This window comes from Triticum aestivum, chromosome 1D (assembly GCF_018294505.1).
Source record: "Triticum aestivum cultivar Chinese Spring chromosome 1D, IWGSC CS RefSeq v2.1, whole genome shotgun sequence".
In the NCBI taxonomy this organism is placed as follows: Eukaryota; Viridiplantae; Streptophyta; class Magnoliopsida; order Poales; family Poaceae; genus Triticum; species Triticum aestivum.
Genome location: NC_057796.1, coordinates 103,820,461 through 103,838,972, shown reverse-complemented (window position 1 = coordinate 103,838,972; position 18,512 = coordinate 103,820,461). Strand labels below are relative to the sequence as shown.

The window sequence follows — 18,512 nt, the reverse complement described above, 5'->3', positions numbered from 1 at the left end:
TGATAAACCTTAGGTCATCCAGAGGGAAATTTGCTACTGTCCTACAAAACTCTGCGCTTGGAGGCCCGACACGAGTCTACAAGAAGAAGGTTGCGTAGTAGACATCAAGCTCTTTTCTGGCGCCATTGCGGGGAGGTGAGTGCTTGAAGGTATATCTTTAGATCTTGCAATTGAATCTTTTAGTTTCTTGTTTTATCACTAGTTTATTCTATAAAAGAAAACTACAAAAAAAAAATGGAATTGAGTTTGCCTCATATGCTTCATCTTTTTAATGTCTTTCGCAAAAATGATGGAAAGGAAAATTGTGCTCAAGTGTTAGAAGAAGTCAATAAAATGTTTGGCATAAAATATTTGAATGGAGCATGATTGCAATGTTGTTAATATGAATACTTTGAATATCCATGATGCTAATGATATGCAAAGACATAAGCTTGTGGATCCTATGTTTGATGAAGATGATATTTTTGGTCCCCCAAGTTTTGATGTGCAATTTTATTATGATGATAGCATGCCTCCTATTTATGATGATTATATTGATGAAAGTGGGTTTGGAAGAGTTTCAACTCTAGGTACTAATGATCCCACTATTTTGGAGGGTGTTGAATCTTTTCACAATATTGATAAAAGTGGATTTGAGAAGTCATGACTTTATTTAGTGATGAATCCACAATTTTGGAAGAGGTTCCAATTGATTATGAGAACAAAGTTGCTATCTATGATGATTATTGTGATGACATGTATGCTACAAAGAATAATGATAACCATAAAACTTGTCATCATGATTTTAATTTTCAATTGGATTATGCCTCACATGATAGTTATTTTGTTGAGTTTGCTCCCACTACTATTCATGAGAATTAATTTGCTTATGTGGAGAGCACTAAAAATTCTATGCTTATGAATCATGAAAAGAATGCTTTATGTGATAGTTATATTTTTGAATTCATTCATGATGTTACTGAAAGTTATTATGAGTGCTTTTACATATCTCGATAATATCAAGTTTCCTCTCTTTATGTTGAAAGTATTGAAATATTGCTTGTTTTACCTTCCTATGCTAGTTGATTCTTGCTCCCACAGATTGTTTGCTCACAAAATCCCTATGCATAGTAAGTGGGTTAGACTTAAATTTGCTAGTCATATGCTTCATGATGCTCCCGTTATGTTTCAATTCTTATCTTTTATGTGAGCATAATTGAAATCATCATGCCTAGGTAAAAGGCATTAAATAAAAGCGCTTGTTGGGAGACAACCCAACACTATTACCTATTGTTTTTGTGTGTCCACATGATTAAGCTACTGTATTAATCATTTTTATAGCTTTTGTTTCAATAAAGTGCCAAGTAAAGCCTTTGGGATAGTGTGGGTGATAGTTGACTTGATTCGTGCAAAAATAGAAACTTTTGCGTCCAGTAGTGGAATTTCAAAAATTCACCGGAACTTGATAAAATCCTGAAGTTTTGACACATGATTGATATACAAATTTTCTATGTTGCCCTAATTTTTCAGAATTTTTAGAGTTACAGAAGTATGGTGGTTGTCCAGATTATTATAGACAGTTCTGTTTTTGACAGATTCTATTTTCAATGCATAGTTTGCTTGTTTTTGTGTTTCCATAGCTTATATTAAGTTATATAAATTGTGAAAATGATAAGGTACAGTAGGAATTGTGTGAGAAAAATTATGAATCTTGTCTTGGCAGTACCAAAGTGAATGATTTGTCTTTATCATACTAACCCATCTCAGAAAGTTTTGTTAAGTTTTGTGTGATTGAAGTTTTAAAGTTTTGGGTGAGATATCGATATGAAGAGAATAAGGAGTGACAAGACACTAAGCTTGGGGATGCCCAAGGCACCCCAAGGTGATATTCAAGGAAGATCCAAGAAACTAAGCTTGGGGATGCCCCGGAAGGCATCCCCTCTTTCGTCTTCAACATTATCGGTAACCTCACTTGGAGCTATATTTTTATTCATCACATGATATGAGTTTTGCTTGGAGCGTCATTTTATTTTATTTGTATTTTATTACTGTTATTTATAATAAGTTTTTGTATCTTTTATTTCAATAAAAGTGTCAAGTATAGCCTTTGCCATGCTTATTTTTCAAGTCTATATGTTGCTGTTTTGAAAACAGAAAGTTTTTTGTTATGTTTTGAATATAGGTGAATAGTCAGAACATGATAAAATATTGAAATTTTTACACTATAAGAAACAACAAATTATCTACAGTGTGGTAATTTTTCAGAATGTTTGGAGTTATAGAAGTATGAATATTCTTGCATTCTTTATAGACTGTTCTGTTTAGACAAATTACTGTTATGTTTGAATTGTTTGCATATCTTTGCTTGTTTAATGATTCTATTTGAGGATATGGGTATTAAATATGCAGAGGCATTTAGTATGCAATTTCAAATTATAATTTTAGTGATTTTCTACAGTAGAGAATGATAAGGTTTTGCATTGATTTATACTAACTTATCTCACAAGTTCTTGTTGAGTTTTGTGTGGATGAAGTTTTTAAGATTTAGGGAAACCGTGATATAAAATGAATTAAGGAGACACAAAATCTCAAGCTTGGGGATGCCCAAGGCATCCCAAGTTAATATTTCAAGAAGTCTCAAGCATCTAAGCTTGGGATGCCCCGGTTGGCATCCCACCTTTCTTCTTCATCAATGATCGGTCAGTTTTGCTTGAGCATAAGTTTTTCCTTCTTCACATAATATGGCTATCCTTGCAATGTCATTTAATTTTATTTTGCTTGTTGTTTGAATAATATTCCAAGATCTGAAATTTTTAAATGAGAGAGAGTCTTCTCATAGTTACATAATTATTCAACTACTTATTGATCTTCACTTATATCTTTTGGAGTAGTTTGTCATTTGCTCTAGTGCTTCACTTATAGAGCACGGCAGTGGTTTTTATTTTGAAGAAATTGATGAACTCTCATGCTTCACTTATATTATTTTGAGAGTCTTTAAACAACATGGTAATTTGCTTAGGTTATGAATTTAGTCCTAATATGATGGGCATCCAAGAGGGATATAATAAAAACTTTCATATTAAGTGCATTGAATACTATGAGAAGTTTGACTCCTTATGATTGTTTTGAGATATAAAGATGGTAATATTAGAGTCATGCTAGTGAGTAATTGTGGATTGGACTTGTGTTAAAGTTTGTGATTCCCGTAGCATGCACGTATGGTGAACCGTTATGTTATGAAGTCGGAGCATGATTTATTTTTTGATTGCCATCTTTGTGTGGAGGTCGAGATCGCACGATGGTTAACTCCTACCAACCCTTCCCCTAGGGGCATGCGTCTAATAGTTTTTTCGATGACTTCTAGACTTTTGCAATAAGTATGTGAGTTCTTTATGACTAATGTTGAGTCCATGGATTATACGCACTCTCACCCTTCCACCATTGCTAGCCTCTCCAGTAGCCTGCAACATTCGCCGGTGCATTACACCCACCATTTACCTTCCTCAAAATAGCCACCATACCTACCTGTTATGGCATTTCCATAGCCATTCCGAGATATATTGCCATGCAACTTCCATCGTTCCGTTTATTGTGACACGCTTCATCATTGTCATATTGCTTTGCATGATCATGTAGTTTGACATCGTATTTGTGGCAAAGCCACCATTCATGTCGTTTATACATGTCACTCTTGAGTCATTGCACATCCCGGGACACTGCCGGAGGCATTCATATAGAGTCATATATTTGTTCTAGTATCGAGTTGTAAAGTAAATAAAAGTGTGATGATCATCATTATTATAGCATTGTCCCAGCGAGGAAAGGATGATGAAGACTATGATTCCCCCACAAGTCGGGATGAGATTCTGGACGAAAAAAATAAAAAAAAGAGGCCAAAGAGCCCAAAATATAAAAAAGAGAAAAGAAAGAGGGGGCAATGCTACTATCCTTTTTCCACACTTGTGCTTCAAAGTAGCACCATGATCTTCATGATAGAGAGTCTCCTATTTTGTCACTTTCATATACTAGTGGGAAATTTTCATTATAGAACTTGGCTTGTATATTCCAATGACGGGCTTCCTCAAATTGCCCTAGGTCTTCGTGAGCAAGCGAGTTGGATGCACACCCACTTAGTTTCTTTTTGAGCTTTCATACACTTACAGCTCTAGTGCATCCGTTGCATGGCAATCCCTACTCACTCACATTGGTATCTATTGATGGGCATCTCCATAACCCGTTGATACGCCTAGTTGATGTGAGACTATCTCCTTTTTGTCTTCTCCACAACCACCATTTCTATTCCACATATAGTGTTATATCCATGGCTCATGCTCATGTATTGCGTGAAAGTTGAAAAAGTTTGAGAACATAAAAAGTATGAAACAATTGCTTGGCTTGTCATAGGGGATGTACATGATTTAATACTTTGTGTGATGAAGATGGTGCATAGCCAGACTATATGATTTTGTAGGGATAACTTTCTTTGGCCATGTTATTTTGAGAAGATATGATTGCTTTATTAGTATGCTTGAAGTATTATTATTTTTATGTCAATATTAAACTTTTGTTTTGAATCTTATGGATCTGAATATTCATGCCACAAAAAAATTACATGGATAAATATGTTAGGTAGCATTCCACATCAAAAATTCTGTTTTTTATCATCTACCTACTCGAGGACGAGCAGGATTAAGCTTGGGGATGCTTGATACGTCTCCAACGTATCTATAATTTTTATTGTTCCATGCTATTATATTATGTGTTTTGGATGTTTTATATGCATTAATATGCTATTTTATATTATTTTTGGGACTAACTTATTAACCCAGAGCCCAGTGCCAGTTTCTGTTTTTCCTTGTTTTGAGTTTCACGGAAAAGGAATATCAAACGGAGTCCAAACGAGCTGAAAATTTATGGTGATTTTTTATGGACCAAAAGTGACCCATGGAGCGCCGAAGATGTGCCAGGAGAGTCCCGAGGCGACCACAAGGGTAGGGGCGCCCCCCCCTAATGCGCGCCCCCTGGCTTGTGGGTCCCTCGGGAACCCCCCTGGCATGAAACTGATGCCAAAAATTCCTATAAATAGAGAAACCTCCAGAAAGAAACCTAGATCGGAAGTTCCGCCGCCGAAAGCTTCTATAGCCATGAAAAAACAACCGGGAGCCCGTTCTGGTACCCTGCCAGAGGGGGAAACCATCACCGGAGGCCATCTTCATCATCCCGGCGGTCTCCATAACGAGGAGGGAGTAGTTTACCCTCGGGGTTGAGGGTATGTACCAGTAGCTATGTGTTTGATCTCTCTCTCTCTCTCTCTCTCTCTCTCTCTCTCTCTCCCTCGCGTTCTTGGTTTGGCACGATCTTGATGTACCACGAGCTTTGTTATTATAGTTGGATCATATGGTGTTTCTCCCCCTCTACCTTCTTGTGATGAATTGAGTCTTGCTCTCTGAGGTTTTGTTATGTTGGATTGAGTATTAGATTTGAGAACACTTGATGTATGTATTGTGATGGGATATCTGTGGTAACAATGGGATGTTCTGTTGATTCACTTGATGTATGTTTTGCCACTCAACTCGTTGATTCCCGAGGTGACATTGGGGTAATCTATGCATAGGGGTTGATGCACATTTTCGTCCTACGTTCTCCGATAGAAACTTTGGAGTGATTCTTTGTCACATGTTGAGGGATTGCCATATGATTTAATTATATTATCATTGTTGAGATACTTTGCACTAGTGAAAGTATGAACCCCAGGCCTTGTTTTCAAGCATTGCAATACCGTTTTTGCTCACTTTTATTACTTGCTACCTTGTTGTTTTTATATTTTCATATTAAAAAACCTATATCTACCATCCATATTACTCTTGTATCACCATCTCTTCGCCGAACTAGTGCACCTATACAATTTACCATTGTATTGGTTGTGTTGGGGACACGAGAGACTCTACGTTATTTGGTTGCAGGGTTGTTTGAGAGAGACCATCTTCATCCTACTCCTCCCACGAATTGATAAACCTTAGGTCATCACTTGACGGAAATTTGCTACTGTCCTACAAAACTCTGCGCTTGGAGGCCCAACACGAGTCTACAAGAAGAAGGTTGTGTAGTAGACATCAGGACCCCCTACCTGAGATCTGCCGGTTTTGACACCGACAGGGCCTACCTGTCATTGACTCAGATAACTAACATGGTTAATTAACCTAAACTAAAAACTGTTAGCGGGGCCGGGCCCACTTGTCAGCGGGTTAGTGGTTAATTAGATACGGTGATTAGCCCAAAGAGCATCTCAAACAGGCACGTGATTGCGCGGCGCGCTAAACAAATTTGCAACATCGAAATAGCATTTAGTGCACGCACAGGGTGGTTGCTTTACCAGGCGCTGCAAAATTTAGTGCGCCGTTGTAACGCTTCACCAGGCGTGGTAAAATCCAGCATGCACGACTAGCCGACGCTGGAAAAAAAATATGTAACAGCACATACGAAAAAATATGAAACAACGCATAGTTCAAATTCATAGCCCCAAACCACAAGTCAGTTCATACAATGCTAAATAAAAATACATAAAAAAATGATGCTAGACTACTCCTCATCCTCCTTGGTGGTGTAGTCCGACGATGTAAACGCGTCAAGTCACCGAGGATCTTCATCGTCCCAGGTCGACGCAGGTCAGCTCGATCAGGGCTTCCGCCAGCTCCTTTTCCATGCACGCTTGTCCGCCCGACGCACGGCTCGCTCCGCCTTCCTCTGCGCCCAGAACTCGTTCTCGGAGGCGACATCCTGCGGGAAGCGCTCGAGTCACACCGCCATGGCGCGCTCCTCCGCCTCAGCAATGAGGAGGTGGCGCTCCTGCCTCCGCTGGAGGCGGCGATCCTTGTCGATGATTAGTCGCGGGGGGGGAGGGGGGGGTGTGAGATCCTGATCCTGCTCACGCGTCCGCACGTCGGAGAAATTCATCTGCGAGCGTGGTCGCCCGAGGCACCACGAAGCCGCGTCGTACTCGCGGGCGTCCTCGTGGTCGGTGTCGAATGTTCCGAGCCCGAGGCATGTATCGCTAGAGCGGATCTCCGCGTAATACACGCTAGAGAGGCGGACGCTGCGATAGCCCGAGCTGCTCTAGGCGTGCAGCGGCATGGCGGGGCACTGGAACCAATGGGGGAAGAATGCGCGGCGGTGGCGGGGCGCTAGAAGAGGCGGGGAAAGAAGGCGCGCGTGGGGGGCCTTTTGGCGGTTGGCGGGCGCAGACACGCGGCTTTTAACCAGCGTGTTGGGCGTCGCGCGTCAAAACTACCGTGTGCGCTGCCGCTTTTTACCGCGCATGCCAATTTATTTCGCGCGCCAAAATTCCGTGCGCCTGCTGGAGCGCGCCGTGCGGCCTCTCGCGCATCAAACTGGCGGTTTTTCCAGCGCGCCGCTAATTTCACGCGCCTATTGGAGATGCTCTAAGCTAATCACCTGACGACCTAGGCCCACATGGCAGTGACCCAGGCCAGCTGATCGATGCCGGTGACCACCACAGACAGCGGAGATTCGCGGGCATCGCTACTCCGGCGGCTATTTGACACGCAGGTGGTTGCGTTCGGGAGCTGGCAGAGTGGCGCATCCAGCAGGGCGAATGGCTGGTCGCGGGGTGGCTAGAACGAAGCACGGCAATGACGGAGGCGGCGGCAGGGGCTCGGATGTGTGCTGCGACTGCGTTAGAGCGCACGGGCGAGCCAAGCTAGCGGTGGAACTGCAGGTAGGGGCCTTCAGGAGCACAACCATGTGCTCGGACGCGAGTTGCGGAGCGTGGCTGCGGCGGTGACATGGCCGGAAGAGCAAAGCTCTCGGTCATGGTGGCTCAGCGGGTTAAAGAACAAGAGCGACTAGAGAAGAAGGGGGAAACGACGCGAGGGCTCACAACGAACACGCTGAGTAGGCAGTGGGCTCGGGGAGGCTTCTGCGGCGGCGAATCGACAACAGTGGTCGGTGGATCTGAGGTGGAAGACGGCGAGGGTGATGGCGATGCAGGGATCCTCATGTTCCGTGGCTCGGCGTAGGGTATGAGGATGGTGACGTGCAGCTGATGGACATGTCGGAGAGGTGAGAGGTGGACGATGGCCACGGTGCGACGATGATGTGTTCTGCGTTGCTCTCGGGTAGCTGTGAGAGAGAGAGAGAGAGAGAGAGAGAGTCATAGAGGGAGATAGAGTGCAGAGAGAGAGGGGAGAGGTTGAGGGGGTCTCTGTCGTCTCCATGGCGCAGTGGATGGGACGAGAGGGAAGCAGGAGGTGGAAGCAGCAGGTGGAGCTCGGTTGTGCGCGCGTCGACACGGCGTCGTCCTCCTGGCAGGAGCTAGGAGACGACTGGCAAGGTGGGTTGATGGGCTGGGCCAACTGGGCCAGTCAGGTTAAGTGGAGGTTCGTTTTGTTTCCTATTTTATTTTTGTTTTGTTTTTTTCTTTCTTTCTTTTGCCACTGTTTTAAAATCAAACAAGATTCAAAACCAGTGCCAAACTTCTCTGAAATACTTATGTTGCCACAATGGACCTAGCCAAACGCACATAAATTATTTCAAGGAATTTTGAATATATATTGTAATTATTATGAATATAAATCCAAACACAAATAGAATATTGATTTAAATTCAAAGCCTGGTTAATTCCTTAAAAATGTTCACTATTTTTGGTTTGGATCAAAACACTTGACAAAATTATCAAACATCAATGAAGGAATTTATGGAATCATTGAATGCAACTTTTAGGGTGTTTTTCCCTTTTATTTAATTTGAGGCTTTGAAAAGTGCCTCAATCCCAATTTCTTGAATTTAAACATGATGCATGATGCTCAGATACAACTATTTACAAGCAACTTTCTAAGGCTGTGACAACTGGCAGTATATTAATAGGTTAGTTCGGAAAAATAATATAAATTGCTATAAGAAGTATAAATGGTGATAATATAATAGCATGGAATGGTTAAAAATTATAGATACATCTGAGACGTATCAGCAGACCAGGATCGAGCTTATTCGGCACAAGCTCATCGTAAAGCAAGACGAAGCGGAGGGAAATGGCCCCCATGCTGTTCAAGGACGGCTCTGCACAACCGTCATGTGCTTTGCTCCGTCCTACTTAACTGGCATGTGGTAATTTTCATCACTGACCCTCGTATTTAGCGGTCGATCATTGGTATTTGCTCAAAAGTTATTCGATCGTGCTCTTGCGTAGATCAGCGAGAATGTGGAACTGAGACGCATCCATGAGTCCTATATTTTCATGGGAAGTTAAGTGAACTATTTGAACTGAATGAACCATTTGAATAATTGTTTTCCTCGATTGTCTGCAAATGTTATGTTCGCGCTACGCCTGTATTTGCCTTGATGGTGATCGAACAGGATGGAGGGAAGATTTCTTTTGAATGTAGGGAATCATCGTAGCAATTTCCAAAGGTGGAAGTGATAAGTATGGAGTGTCGAACCCACAAGGAGCTAAAGGTAAGATCAATATTCTCTCAAGCCCTATCTGCCACTGATACGACTCTACGTACACCGAACGTTTGCTTCCAACTAGAAACGAGAAATAAAACTATGTTGTGGGTATGAAGAGGATAACTTTGCATGATATCGGAGAGCTAAAACATAAAAGTAGGTGTTGTTATCATAAAGTTAGAATATATTACTAAGTATTATAAATAGCGAGTGTGGAAAAATGATGGGTCGGTGTGCGGAATTATCCTAGGCAATTGTTAACAAGACCGGTAGTCGTCATTGCAATTTCATATGAGGGAAAGGCATAAGCTAACATACTTTCTCTTCTTGGATCATATGCACTTATGATTGGAACTCTATCAAGCACCCGCAACTACCAAAGATCATTAAGGTAAAACCCAACCATAGCATTAAAGCATCAAGTCCCATTTATCCCATATGCAACAACCCCCTTACTCGGGTGTATGCTTCTGTCACTCAAGCAACCCACTATAAGCGAATCATGAACGTATTGCAACACCCTACAGCGGGAACCCCTCACGCTTGCGCGACACGGAGGGCACAATAGGACAGCACCAAAATAAAACATACAACTCGTACCAATCAGATCATCAATAAACCCAAAGATAAAGGATATCTACTCAAAACATCATAGGATGGCAACACATCATTGGATCATAATATGTGGCATAAAGCACCATGTTCAAGTAGGGATTACAGCGGGGTGCGGGAGAGTGGACCGCGTAAAATAGATGATGATGGTGATGTTGATGAAGACGATCACCGCAGTGATGATTCCCCTCCCGATGGCACTCCGGCGCCACCGGGAGAGAGGAGGAGAGGTTCTCCCCCTTGTGCTTCCTCCTCCATGGCCTCCTCCCTGGATGGGGAGAGGTTCTCCCTCTGGTCCTTGGCCTTCATGGCGATGATGGCCCCTCCGGGATCCTCCTCCATGGCCTCCGGTGATGATGGCCCCTCCGGGATCCTCCTCCATGGCCTCCGGTGATGATGGCCCCCTCCGGGAGGGTGCCAGAGAGGCCTAGATTGATTTCTCGTGGCTACAGAGGCTTGCGGTGGCGGAACTTCCGATCTAGGTTATTTTTGGGGGGTTTCTGTATTTATAGGAATTTTTGGCGTTGGTTTCACGTCAAGGAGGTTCCCGAGTCGTCCACGAGGTAGGCCCACGCGCCCAGGGGGGTGGGCGCGCCCCCCACCCTCGTGGACGGCCCGGGACTCTTCTGGCCCAACTCTTTTACTCCGGGGTCTTCTTTTGGTCCATAAAAATCATCAAAATTGGCACGTCAATTGGACTCCGTTTGGTATTCCTTTTCTGTGAAACTCAAAAACAAGGAAAAAACATAAACTGGCACTGGGCTCTAGGTTAATAGGTTAGTCCCAAAAATCATATAAAATATCATATGAATACATATAAAACATCTAAGATGGATAATATAATAGCATGAATACTTCATAAATTATAGATATGTCGGAGACATATCAAGCACACCCAGGCGACAAATGACCTGAGCATCAGAAACAGACACGCAACACAGAGAACGCATCTATCCAACAAATCAACATAATAGCCAGCTAGCACCGACTGAAGTTAGGCAACCCCATTGCAGCATTGCGGAAAGACCAACTGCAGGCACAAAGCAAAGCAACGGTGAGTACGAATCTGCTCCAACTACAGAGTTAACTTATGTTTTTTTTTTGATCAACAGGTCCCTGAGTTAACTTATGTGATGGCATGCCAAACAAACAATACACCATGGCATGTTGAACCACCAAAATGTTTTAGGTATAGGAACAAAGGTAGTATTTCAAAAAGCTATCCTTCGTAATTGGAGGGACATACTGGCTAGGATCAGGACAACAATAAGAATACTCGGTGTGTGCGGGTCGGTGGTGACCGGCCTTGGCACAAAGGCGGAGTATTAACTTCGTAGATGCATCTTCGAAAGGTAGGTGAACTATGTTGGTTACCTTTTTGTCTCGCATAAATAGAAGCAATCGTAAAATAATGGATGGCGAAATGCTAACTGGCTTGCCCAGTCTCTGAAGACGGCGCGCCGACCACGCCCAACCGGGCTCAATAAATACGTCCGGGCCACCCGTTTGGCACCCACCGGTGAAGTTATCTGAAATCGATGTTCGCATACCACTATTAGAGAATTACACCACAACATAATATCAAAATATTAAATGAGATTCAACTTCACAAGATTACTAGCAATAAAGTTTATCCCATGTCCTCAAGAACGTAACGGAGTACTCACGCCAAAGAAAGACATGGGCAACAATTCTGATAGAGAAAACATAGGAAACGGTCATCGTTGTCGGCCGTTAGTAAATGTAATACGAACATATTCAGTTGCAGGTAATTCACAAAAAATATCCTTCAAATTTGTTCATAGATTGTTTCGCGCTATTTTTGGGCTTATATTTTAGCTTTGATTCGTTCATTCACATCTGATTCATTTATATTGTTTAGATATATGTATTCTTAATTATTCATGCTAATGTCCTTAGGGGGTGATTTATATAGCAGACATTTGTTAGACATGCTGCCCACAGTGTTGCTTAACTTCTTAGTTGCAGATTTAAATACTTCCCTTAACTTTCGTGCTGCAGTGGGTCTCTATGCCAACCACGCAACGGCTCATCTAACTGTTCTCCCCATCAAAGAGGTAATCATCCGTGGCGATGATATTTCTGAAGATAACTTTTTATTTGTATATTTCTGAAGATAGCTTAGTTTACATAGCAGATGAAACTAAGCTGCTGTGTATTGTGTATGTGTCGTTCCCTAGTCCCTACACCTTGATGTCTATAGTGTGCTCCACCGCAGACGACGACGCGTCCACCGTCAAAGTGCGCACGGCAGGCGAGCCAAGCGACGGGTGAGTCACCGTGAAGTTGTACTCGCCGTGGACGAGGTCCAGCTCGGTCACGCCGTTGGCGTCCATGGTGGCGCCCTCTGGGTGTGCCCTCCATTCAGCGATGAGCTTGTCGACGCGGTCGCCGGCGGGGAGATTGTTGAAGTTGTTGTCCGTGAGGCACATGACCCAACAGCCCTGCGCGTGCCAGGCCGCCCACATCACCATGCCCTCCACGTTGGGGTGCCCGTAGCCTTCCCTCAGCACCTCCTCCAGGTAGACCGGCACGTAGGGGGCGCCCTTCGGGCCGACGTCGACCTCGGTGAGCCAGATGGGGACCCTGAGCTGCGCGAGCATGTCCAGCGTCGCCCTCATGTAGGGGATGTTGGGCGTGCCGAAGTGGCTCTCGAGGCCGACGGCGAGCTTGATGCCGCGGTTGCCGGGGTAGGAGCGTATCTGCTTCAGCTTGGCGACGTACTTGCTGGAGATGGCAGCCGCGTCCAGCGGCTCCTCCAGCGTGCCGAACTCGTTCATGAACAGCCTCGCCGTCCGGTCGATCCGCGCCACCCGCTGGTACACCTCGGACGACGCGTTGCGGCCGAGCCTGCTCTCGAAGAACTGCCCGTGGAGGTTCTCGTTCACCACGTCCCACGCGATGACCTTGCCGGCGTACCGCGACACCACGGAGCTGATCCGCTTCTGCAGGGCCGCCTTCAGCCGCTGCGCGTCCAGCGGCTTCACCCACGACACCTGCGTGTCGTTGGTGTCCCAGAGCACGTTGTGGCCGCGCACCGCGATGCCGTGCTTCTGGGCGAGCCGCAGCATGGCGTCCGCGACGGTGTAGTCCTCGTGGTTCTCCATCCACTCCGTGCTGTACCACTTCATCTCGTTCTCGAAGCTGGCCACGGTGAACCGGGACGCGAACCACTGCTCGTAGGCCGGGATGTCGAGGATCTCCTTGGTCATGGCGTTGCCGAACGGGAACCCGGGCCGGAGGAGCTTGACGCTCACGTTGGCGTTCGGCAGTGGGACGCCGTCGGCGGCCCGGGCGACCACCTTGACGACGCTCCGGCGGGCCTTGCCGGCCGACAGACGACGGTGCTCTTCCCACTCGGGGAAGGAGAAGGGCTGCAGAGACACGCTGTCCACCCAGATGTCCACCCTACCATCGGCCTGTACATGCAAACTTATAAGTTTCCCTTTTTGGCGTCGAACAATTAATTCATGTGTAATCATTCGATCTACCTCGAAGAAGAGCTCGCCTGGGCCGGAAGCAAAGGCGGTCATGCCGCCCTTGAGCATGCTCCAACAGCCGGACCTGGCGACGGTGGCTCCACCGGCGATGAACGCGCCGTTGGGATCCTTGAAGACGGCTCTCACCACCGCCGTGCCGGACGAAACCTGCAACCATGCTGCATGCATGCATGGAGCCATATATGAGCAACAGTATATCACAAGATCACAAGTAAATGACGATGGTGCAGTACGTATGCTTGAGTTTACATACCCGAGAGGGAGTAGTGGTGGGCGGTTTCCATCTGGATCTTCTGGTAGACGCTGCGCGACGGCTGGCCATTGTTGCTCGCCGACGCCAACGCGAAGTTGTTGCCGGACGGCGAGCTGCTCACGTTGGCCGTCACGCCCCACGGCACCGACCAGCCCGTCAGGCCGCTGTTGAACTCGCTGTTCTCGATAATGCCGCCCTTGTACAGAGCTCGTATCGGGCTGCTCAAGCACTGGATAACAAGATGAAAACAACATCCTTTAGTTGCAAGACAAGAAGAAGGAACACAAATCCAACAATATATCCAGTAATTGGCAGGAAAAATGGTACTTGCCTTAATGCTCGCGGTATAATCATAGGGAACCGACTGGACCATCCACCCTACATACGTATACATCATTAGTATATCTTCCAATGTGCAATCGGTGGAAACTTCACACAGCAAACCGCAAGGAACTTCCCTGGTGTTGGAAATACAAACTGTGGTAAAATGAACTTGGGAAAACAAACCTTCAAACAGCGAAATGCAGAGCAAAAAAGTGAGCAACTTCCCCATGGTAACCACCAGTGTGTATGTCACTTCTTCTTTTCTTTTTTCCACTGATATGTCACTTCTACTGAACTGGTGGTATGTTTTAGTTGACGGAGAGAGGTGAATATATAGGCATAGGGTAATTAATCCGTGCTTGATAATGCCAAGGCGGTGTGTTGCTAATTGTTTCAATCTTTGACTGAAGTCAGCTCGAACGCAAAAAGGAAAAGAAAAAAACAAATCTTTGGCTCAAACGGAAGACTAGGCAGGACGCGCAACATTTGTGCATTATGTGTGAATGCATTAAAATCGTGCTACTTATGGCTTTTTTTTGCGAGGAAAAAGGAAGTTTTATTCCATATATTGATAGGGTTACAATTCAGAGGCAGTAATTGCTCTATACAAGGAGGTCCTTGACCAAGCCACACACCGCTCATCACGATAATATAATGCCCAACAATTTGCTACCCTATTTTGCTCTTTCAGAAGCTTCTAGGGAACAAACTCCCGACTGCAACTAAGTGCCCATACGCTAATATGCTAAGTCTAGAATCGGAAAGACTTGACAATGCTTCAGAAGATCAAGTCCATATCTTCTGTCCCGCTAAAAAAACATATATTTGGCTATAGTGCAAACTTGCATACATGCAAATAATTATTTTATGCTAAAATTGAGTCAATACGAATAGATACCGTGATTTTTTGTCATATAATAAATAAAGGAAAGCTTGGTAGCTAATCAACCCGACATCCAACTTTGGGGAATACTAAATGTACAATTAATTTTGCATTCCAATATTTTTAGGGCACTCTCAATTCCTTGTATCTTAATCCTGAAACATGCTACAATCGGAAAGCCCCGACGCATTTTTTTAAAAAAGAGGAATATAATGATATCGCGAGGATACCAATTACACCCAGCCTCTGCACCAACAAGAAATCGAAAGGCATCCAGGATGCACATAGCCAAGAGCAAAATAAAAAAGAGAGAAATATAAAAATAAAGACACTGTCGCAGTGATGCGACACTCGCAACAACAACACTCTAACCACTACCAAAGACAACACTCGGACCGCAAAAGTGGTTCTTCAAAAGCAACGCCTCTAAGAAGGAAACAATGCACAAGCGTTGTAGTCGCCGGATCAAGGATTTTGAGTTTTCACCCTGAAGAAAGACCGAGGTCCCAAAACAATGTCTTTGGCAGGGCCGTTGCCAGGTACAACTAATGAAGGCCAGACCTTGGACTTTCACCCTGGAAATCGCGGCTCGGTAGTCGAGAGCACCACCAGAAATGCTTTCCACCTGTGTTACCGCCCCCTTCTGCCAAGGCCGCTGCTGCAAGTACTCAACACCCGACACACAGGAAACTCCTGTGCCCCAAGTCTTCATCGTGACCAAAACTCCTCTCCACCATTACAAGCCTCCGATCGCAGCCGCCATGACTTTCCTCACCACTATCAATGCATGGAAATCTATGCTTAGACATGTCCCATGGCACCGGAAAGATAGCAAAGCTTTGCGTCACACCCTCATGAAGCCTTTCTGGCCGAAGGTAAGGGAGCACACGACCAAATCGATTCCGATCTAGATATCCAGCGGCGCCATGCGTCAAATAGCGGAAATCTTCGAGAGGAAGATCAGAACTCGTCGGCGTGCAGATCGAGAAGGCCAGCATGAAGCAGATCGAAGACTTGGCACTCGAAGATCGGCAGGGCCAAACCAGCGTTATTCTGGCCGAGCCAGCAGCCCCCATGCCACCGGCCGGCTGCAGAGGAGAAGACGAACGCGCCGACCGTGCTGGTCATCCGGCGTTGCGCGAGTGGCAGCCACCGCCCGTTGGACCCAGATCAGACCCAAACAGGGCCAGCGCTGCCGCATCCCGAGCGCGGCTGCGCCGCATCGTGCTAGTGCAGCACACTGACTTGTCGACAGTCGTCCGCCCGTCCAAAGGGCGCAATGGCCGTGGCCCGTCGGCCCAGATCGGACCCTGAACAGGCCTGCCGCCGCGGTCACACACCATGGCAGATCACGCCGCCGTGCGCCGGCCACGTCCGATTCGCTGTCTCCGGAGTCACCCAGCGCCGCCGCACCTCGTCTTCATCTCCACAGACCACCTCGCACGTGCATCTGTCGTCGTGCATCCCCGCATAGATGCACCACAATAGCGTGCCTCCTCTGCCCTCCACCTTCGTCGAGCCGGGCGCCGGCGGCGGCAGCGGCCAGGGGAATCGGGCTGGGAAGGCTTGTCTATGTTCAGGTGGAGCCTCCGGAATTGCCCAAGTGGAGGCGGCCCGGGAGGTGCGGGAAAGCCCTGACACATGGATCACGACATCACCAAACGTACACCCAACGAAAATACATAGACCAAGGCATCGGACAACACCAAATGGACGGTGCATTCATCAACCAGCCATAGACGCCTTCCTAATATCGACGTTGCATCCATCAAGCAGACGCAAACGCCTTCCTAATACCGCCATTCTTCTTGCTTTTGATCCTAAAATACTTCTACTTCAGGCTGCGGATCAGCCAGCGCGCCTCTTCTCAATTGCCCCGACGGTTAGGAACCAACCAATTGTCTTGCCAAATTTAGGGCTAGCGGCCTCCAAGCTGGCAATAAAGTCGTAAAGCTTTAATGTGAAAAGAGCCTTGCGAGTAGGTGCAAATGCACCGGACGCAATGACCTCGTGACCCTCTGAACCACTTACCCGATGGACTCCAGCAAGTGAAAGATAACAACATCCGAACCTACACGCTCCATGAAGGCGAGAGGTTGGTTGGGTTCCGGTAATGGCGGTGTGTGCGCTGAGGTCTCAAGCAAGACTGGCCCTAGATGCACCATCAAAAGAGGCAAATCAGCCACCCCACGTAGTTGCTGAAGTTCTAACATGGTTTGCGAAACCGGAGCAACGACCCGACGATGGCCTCAATTCCAGAGGCAGACGGCACAACAGACGGTGACTTCAAGGCCTGAACAAGGTGAGAAACAACCATAGAGGTATGTTTTCCCCTCACTCGCGGAACCCAAGAGCTAGTCCAGCAGAGGCACAACTAGGAGCCTGCCAAGAAGAGCCTGCGACTCACCAAAATCCTCCGAACTCTCACTAGGCAGCCTTGCAGCTCGCTTGTTGCATGAGGACGGTCTACAATGGTATATCTAGGCATTGTGGGAAGCGGTAGTGCAACACATCGAAGCTGTGTATTTAGGTTGATGAAGAGCTTTGCATGGCCAAATCGGACGATGTCACCGAGTCATAGGTAGTTCATGCACCGAATTGCGCCCCTGCGGGAGCAGGCTCAACGACCTTTTGAGAGGCACCAAAAGCGTTGGTCCCTCATCCACGTCAGAGGAGCCAGCTACGCATTGCAAGCAGGACGGTGGAAGGCCGGTGAAGGTGGTGAGCCCTGACGCCTTGCCTTGACGAGGTGCTAGTCCCCAACAGTTCCCCACGACGTGTTGGATCGCAACACAAGTAAGTAGCAGGCTTCATGTCTCGGTTGATACAACTACACCCTCCACCCTAACCTAGGCGCATGGGAGAGGCCACCAGGGTGAACATGTCACATTCAGCAATGGCGCGCGACAAACTTGTGAGGACGACCGATGTAGGAGGTGGCAACAACGTTCGAGGAGTGGTCAGCGTTGAGGCCGAGTTGTCATCGCTGAGGGAAGCCAGACGTGGGGTCGGCGTGGATGGCCAGGCGTAGAAGGTGGTGGAGACCCAAGCACCTGCTCAATCTGGTCAGGGGCACGTCCCTCTTGCGGCGGCGGAGGCGGCCTCCAAATGTGGTGCGGCAACTGGGGTAGCCAACGCCAGAGGGGGTAGGTCGCGGGGCCGGTAGGGGCGCCCATGCAGAGGTGGCAGCGCGGACCCAAGCCTCCTAGGAGTTGACACACATGTACCTATATATTGTGAGGGGGCAGAGCTCGGCGTCCACCCCATTTCCAGACATGGCAGCGGCAACACAATGATCGGGTCTAGCTCCTCCCAATATGGAACGGGCAAGGGTGGTGGAGGAAGACGGGTCGTCACTGGACTGCACCTAAAGGGATCGATGAATGGGGAGTTGTAGTAGGCCGGAGGAGGCACTGGCTAGGGTAGTGGGTCCAGAGTTGGTGCCTTTGCAGCCTAGGGAAGGAGCGAGTGTCCC

General features: G+C 46.6%; 1 protein-coding gene across 1 annotated transcript; it reads right to left on the bottom strand.

Moving 5' to 3' along the window:
- Positions 1-12,161: 12,161 nt before the first annotated feature.
- On the bottom strand, positions 12,162-14,439 carry LOC542809 (endo-1,4-beta-xylanase 5). The gene is made up of 5 exons (XM_044584090.1): positions 14,338-14,439; positions 14,162-14,208; positions 13,831-14,059; positions 13,569-13,735; positions 12,162-13,496 (listed from the first exon to the last, which is right to left on the bottom strand). Exons 1-5 carry the CDS (start codon positions 14,381-14,383, stop codon positions 12,261-12,263), a joined length of 1,725 nt encoding a protein of 574 aa, XP_044440025.1. The 5' UTR covers positions 14,384-14,439; the 3' UTR covers positions 12,162-12,260.
- Positions 14,440-18,512: the final 4,073 nt, after the last annotated feature.

Excerpts from the sequence above, each read along its gene's own strand:
- LOC542809 (XM_044584090.1), bottom strand. The coding sequence starts at position 14,383 with ATGGGGAAGTTGCTCACTTTTTTGCTCTGCATTTCGCTGTTTGAAG. Across the intron at positions 14,060-14,161 it reads ATTATACCGCGAGCATTAAG|TGCTTGAGCAGCCCGATACG; the intron begins GCAAGTACCATT and ends CTTGTTATCCAG. Across the intron at positions 13,736-13,830 it reads CCACCACTACTCCCTCTCGG|CATGGTTGCAGGTTTCGTCC; the intron begins GTATGTAAACTC and ends GCATGCATGCAG.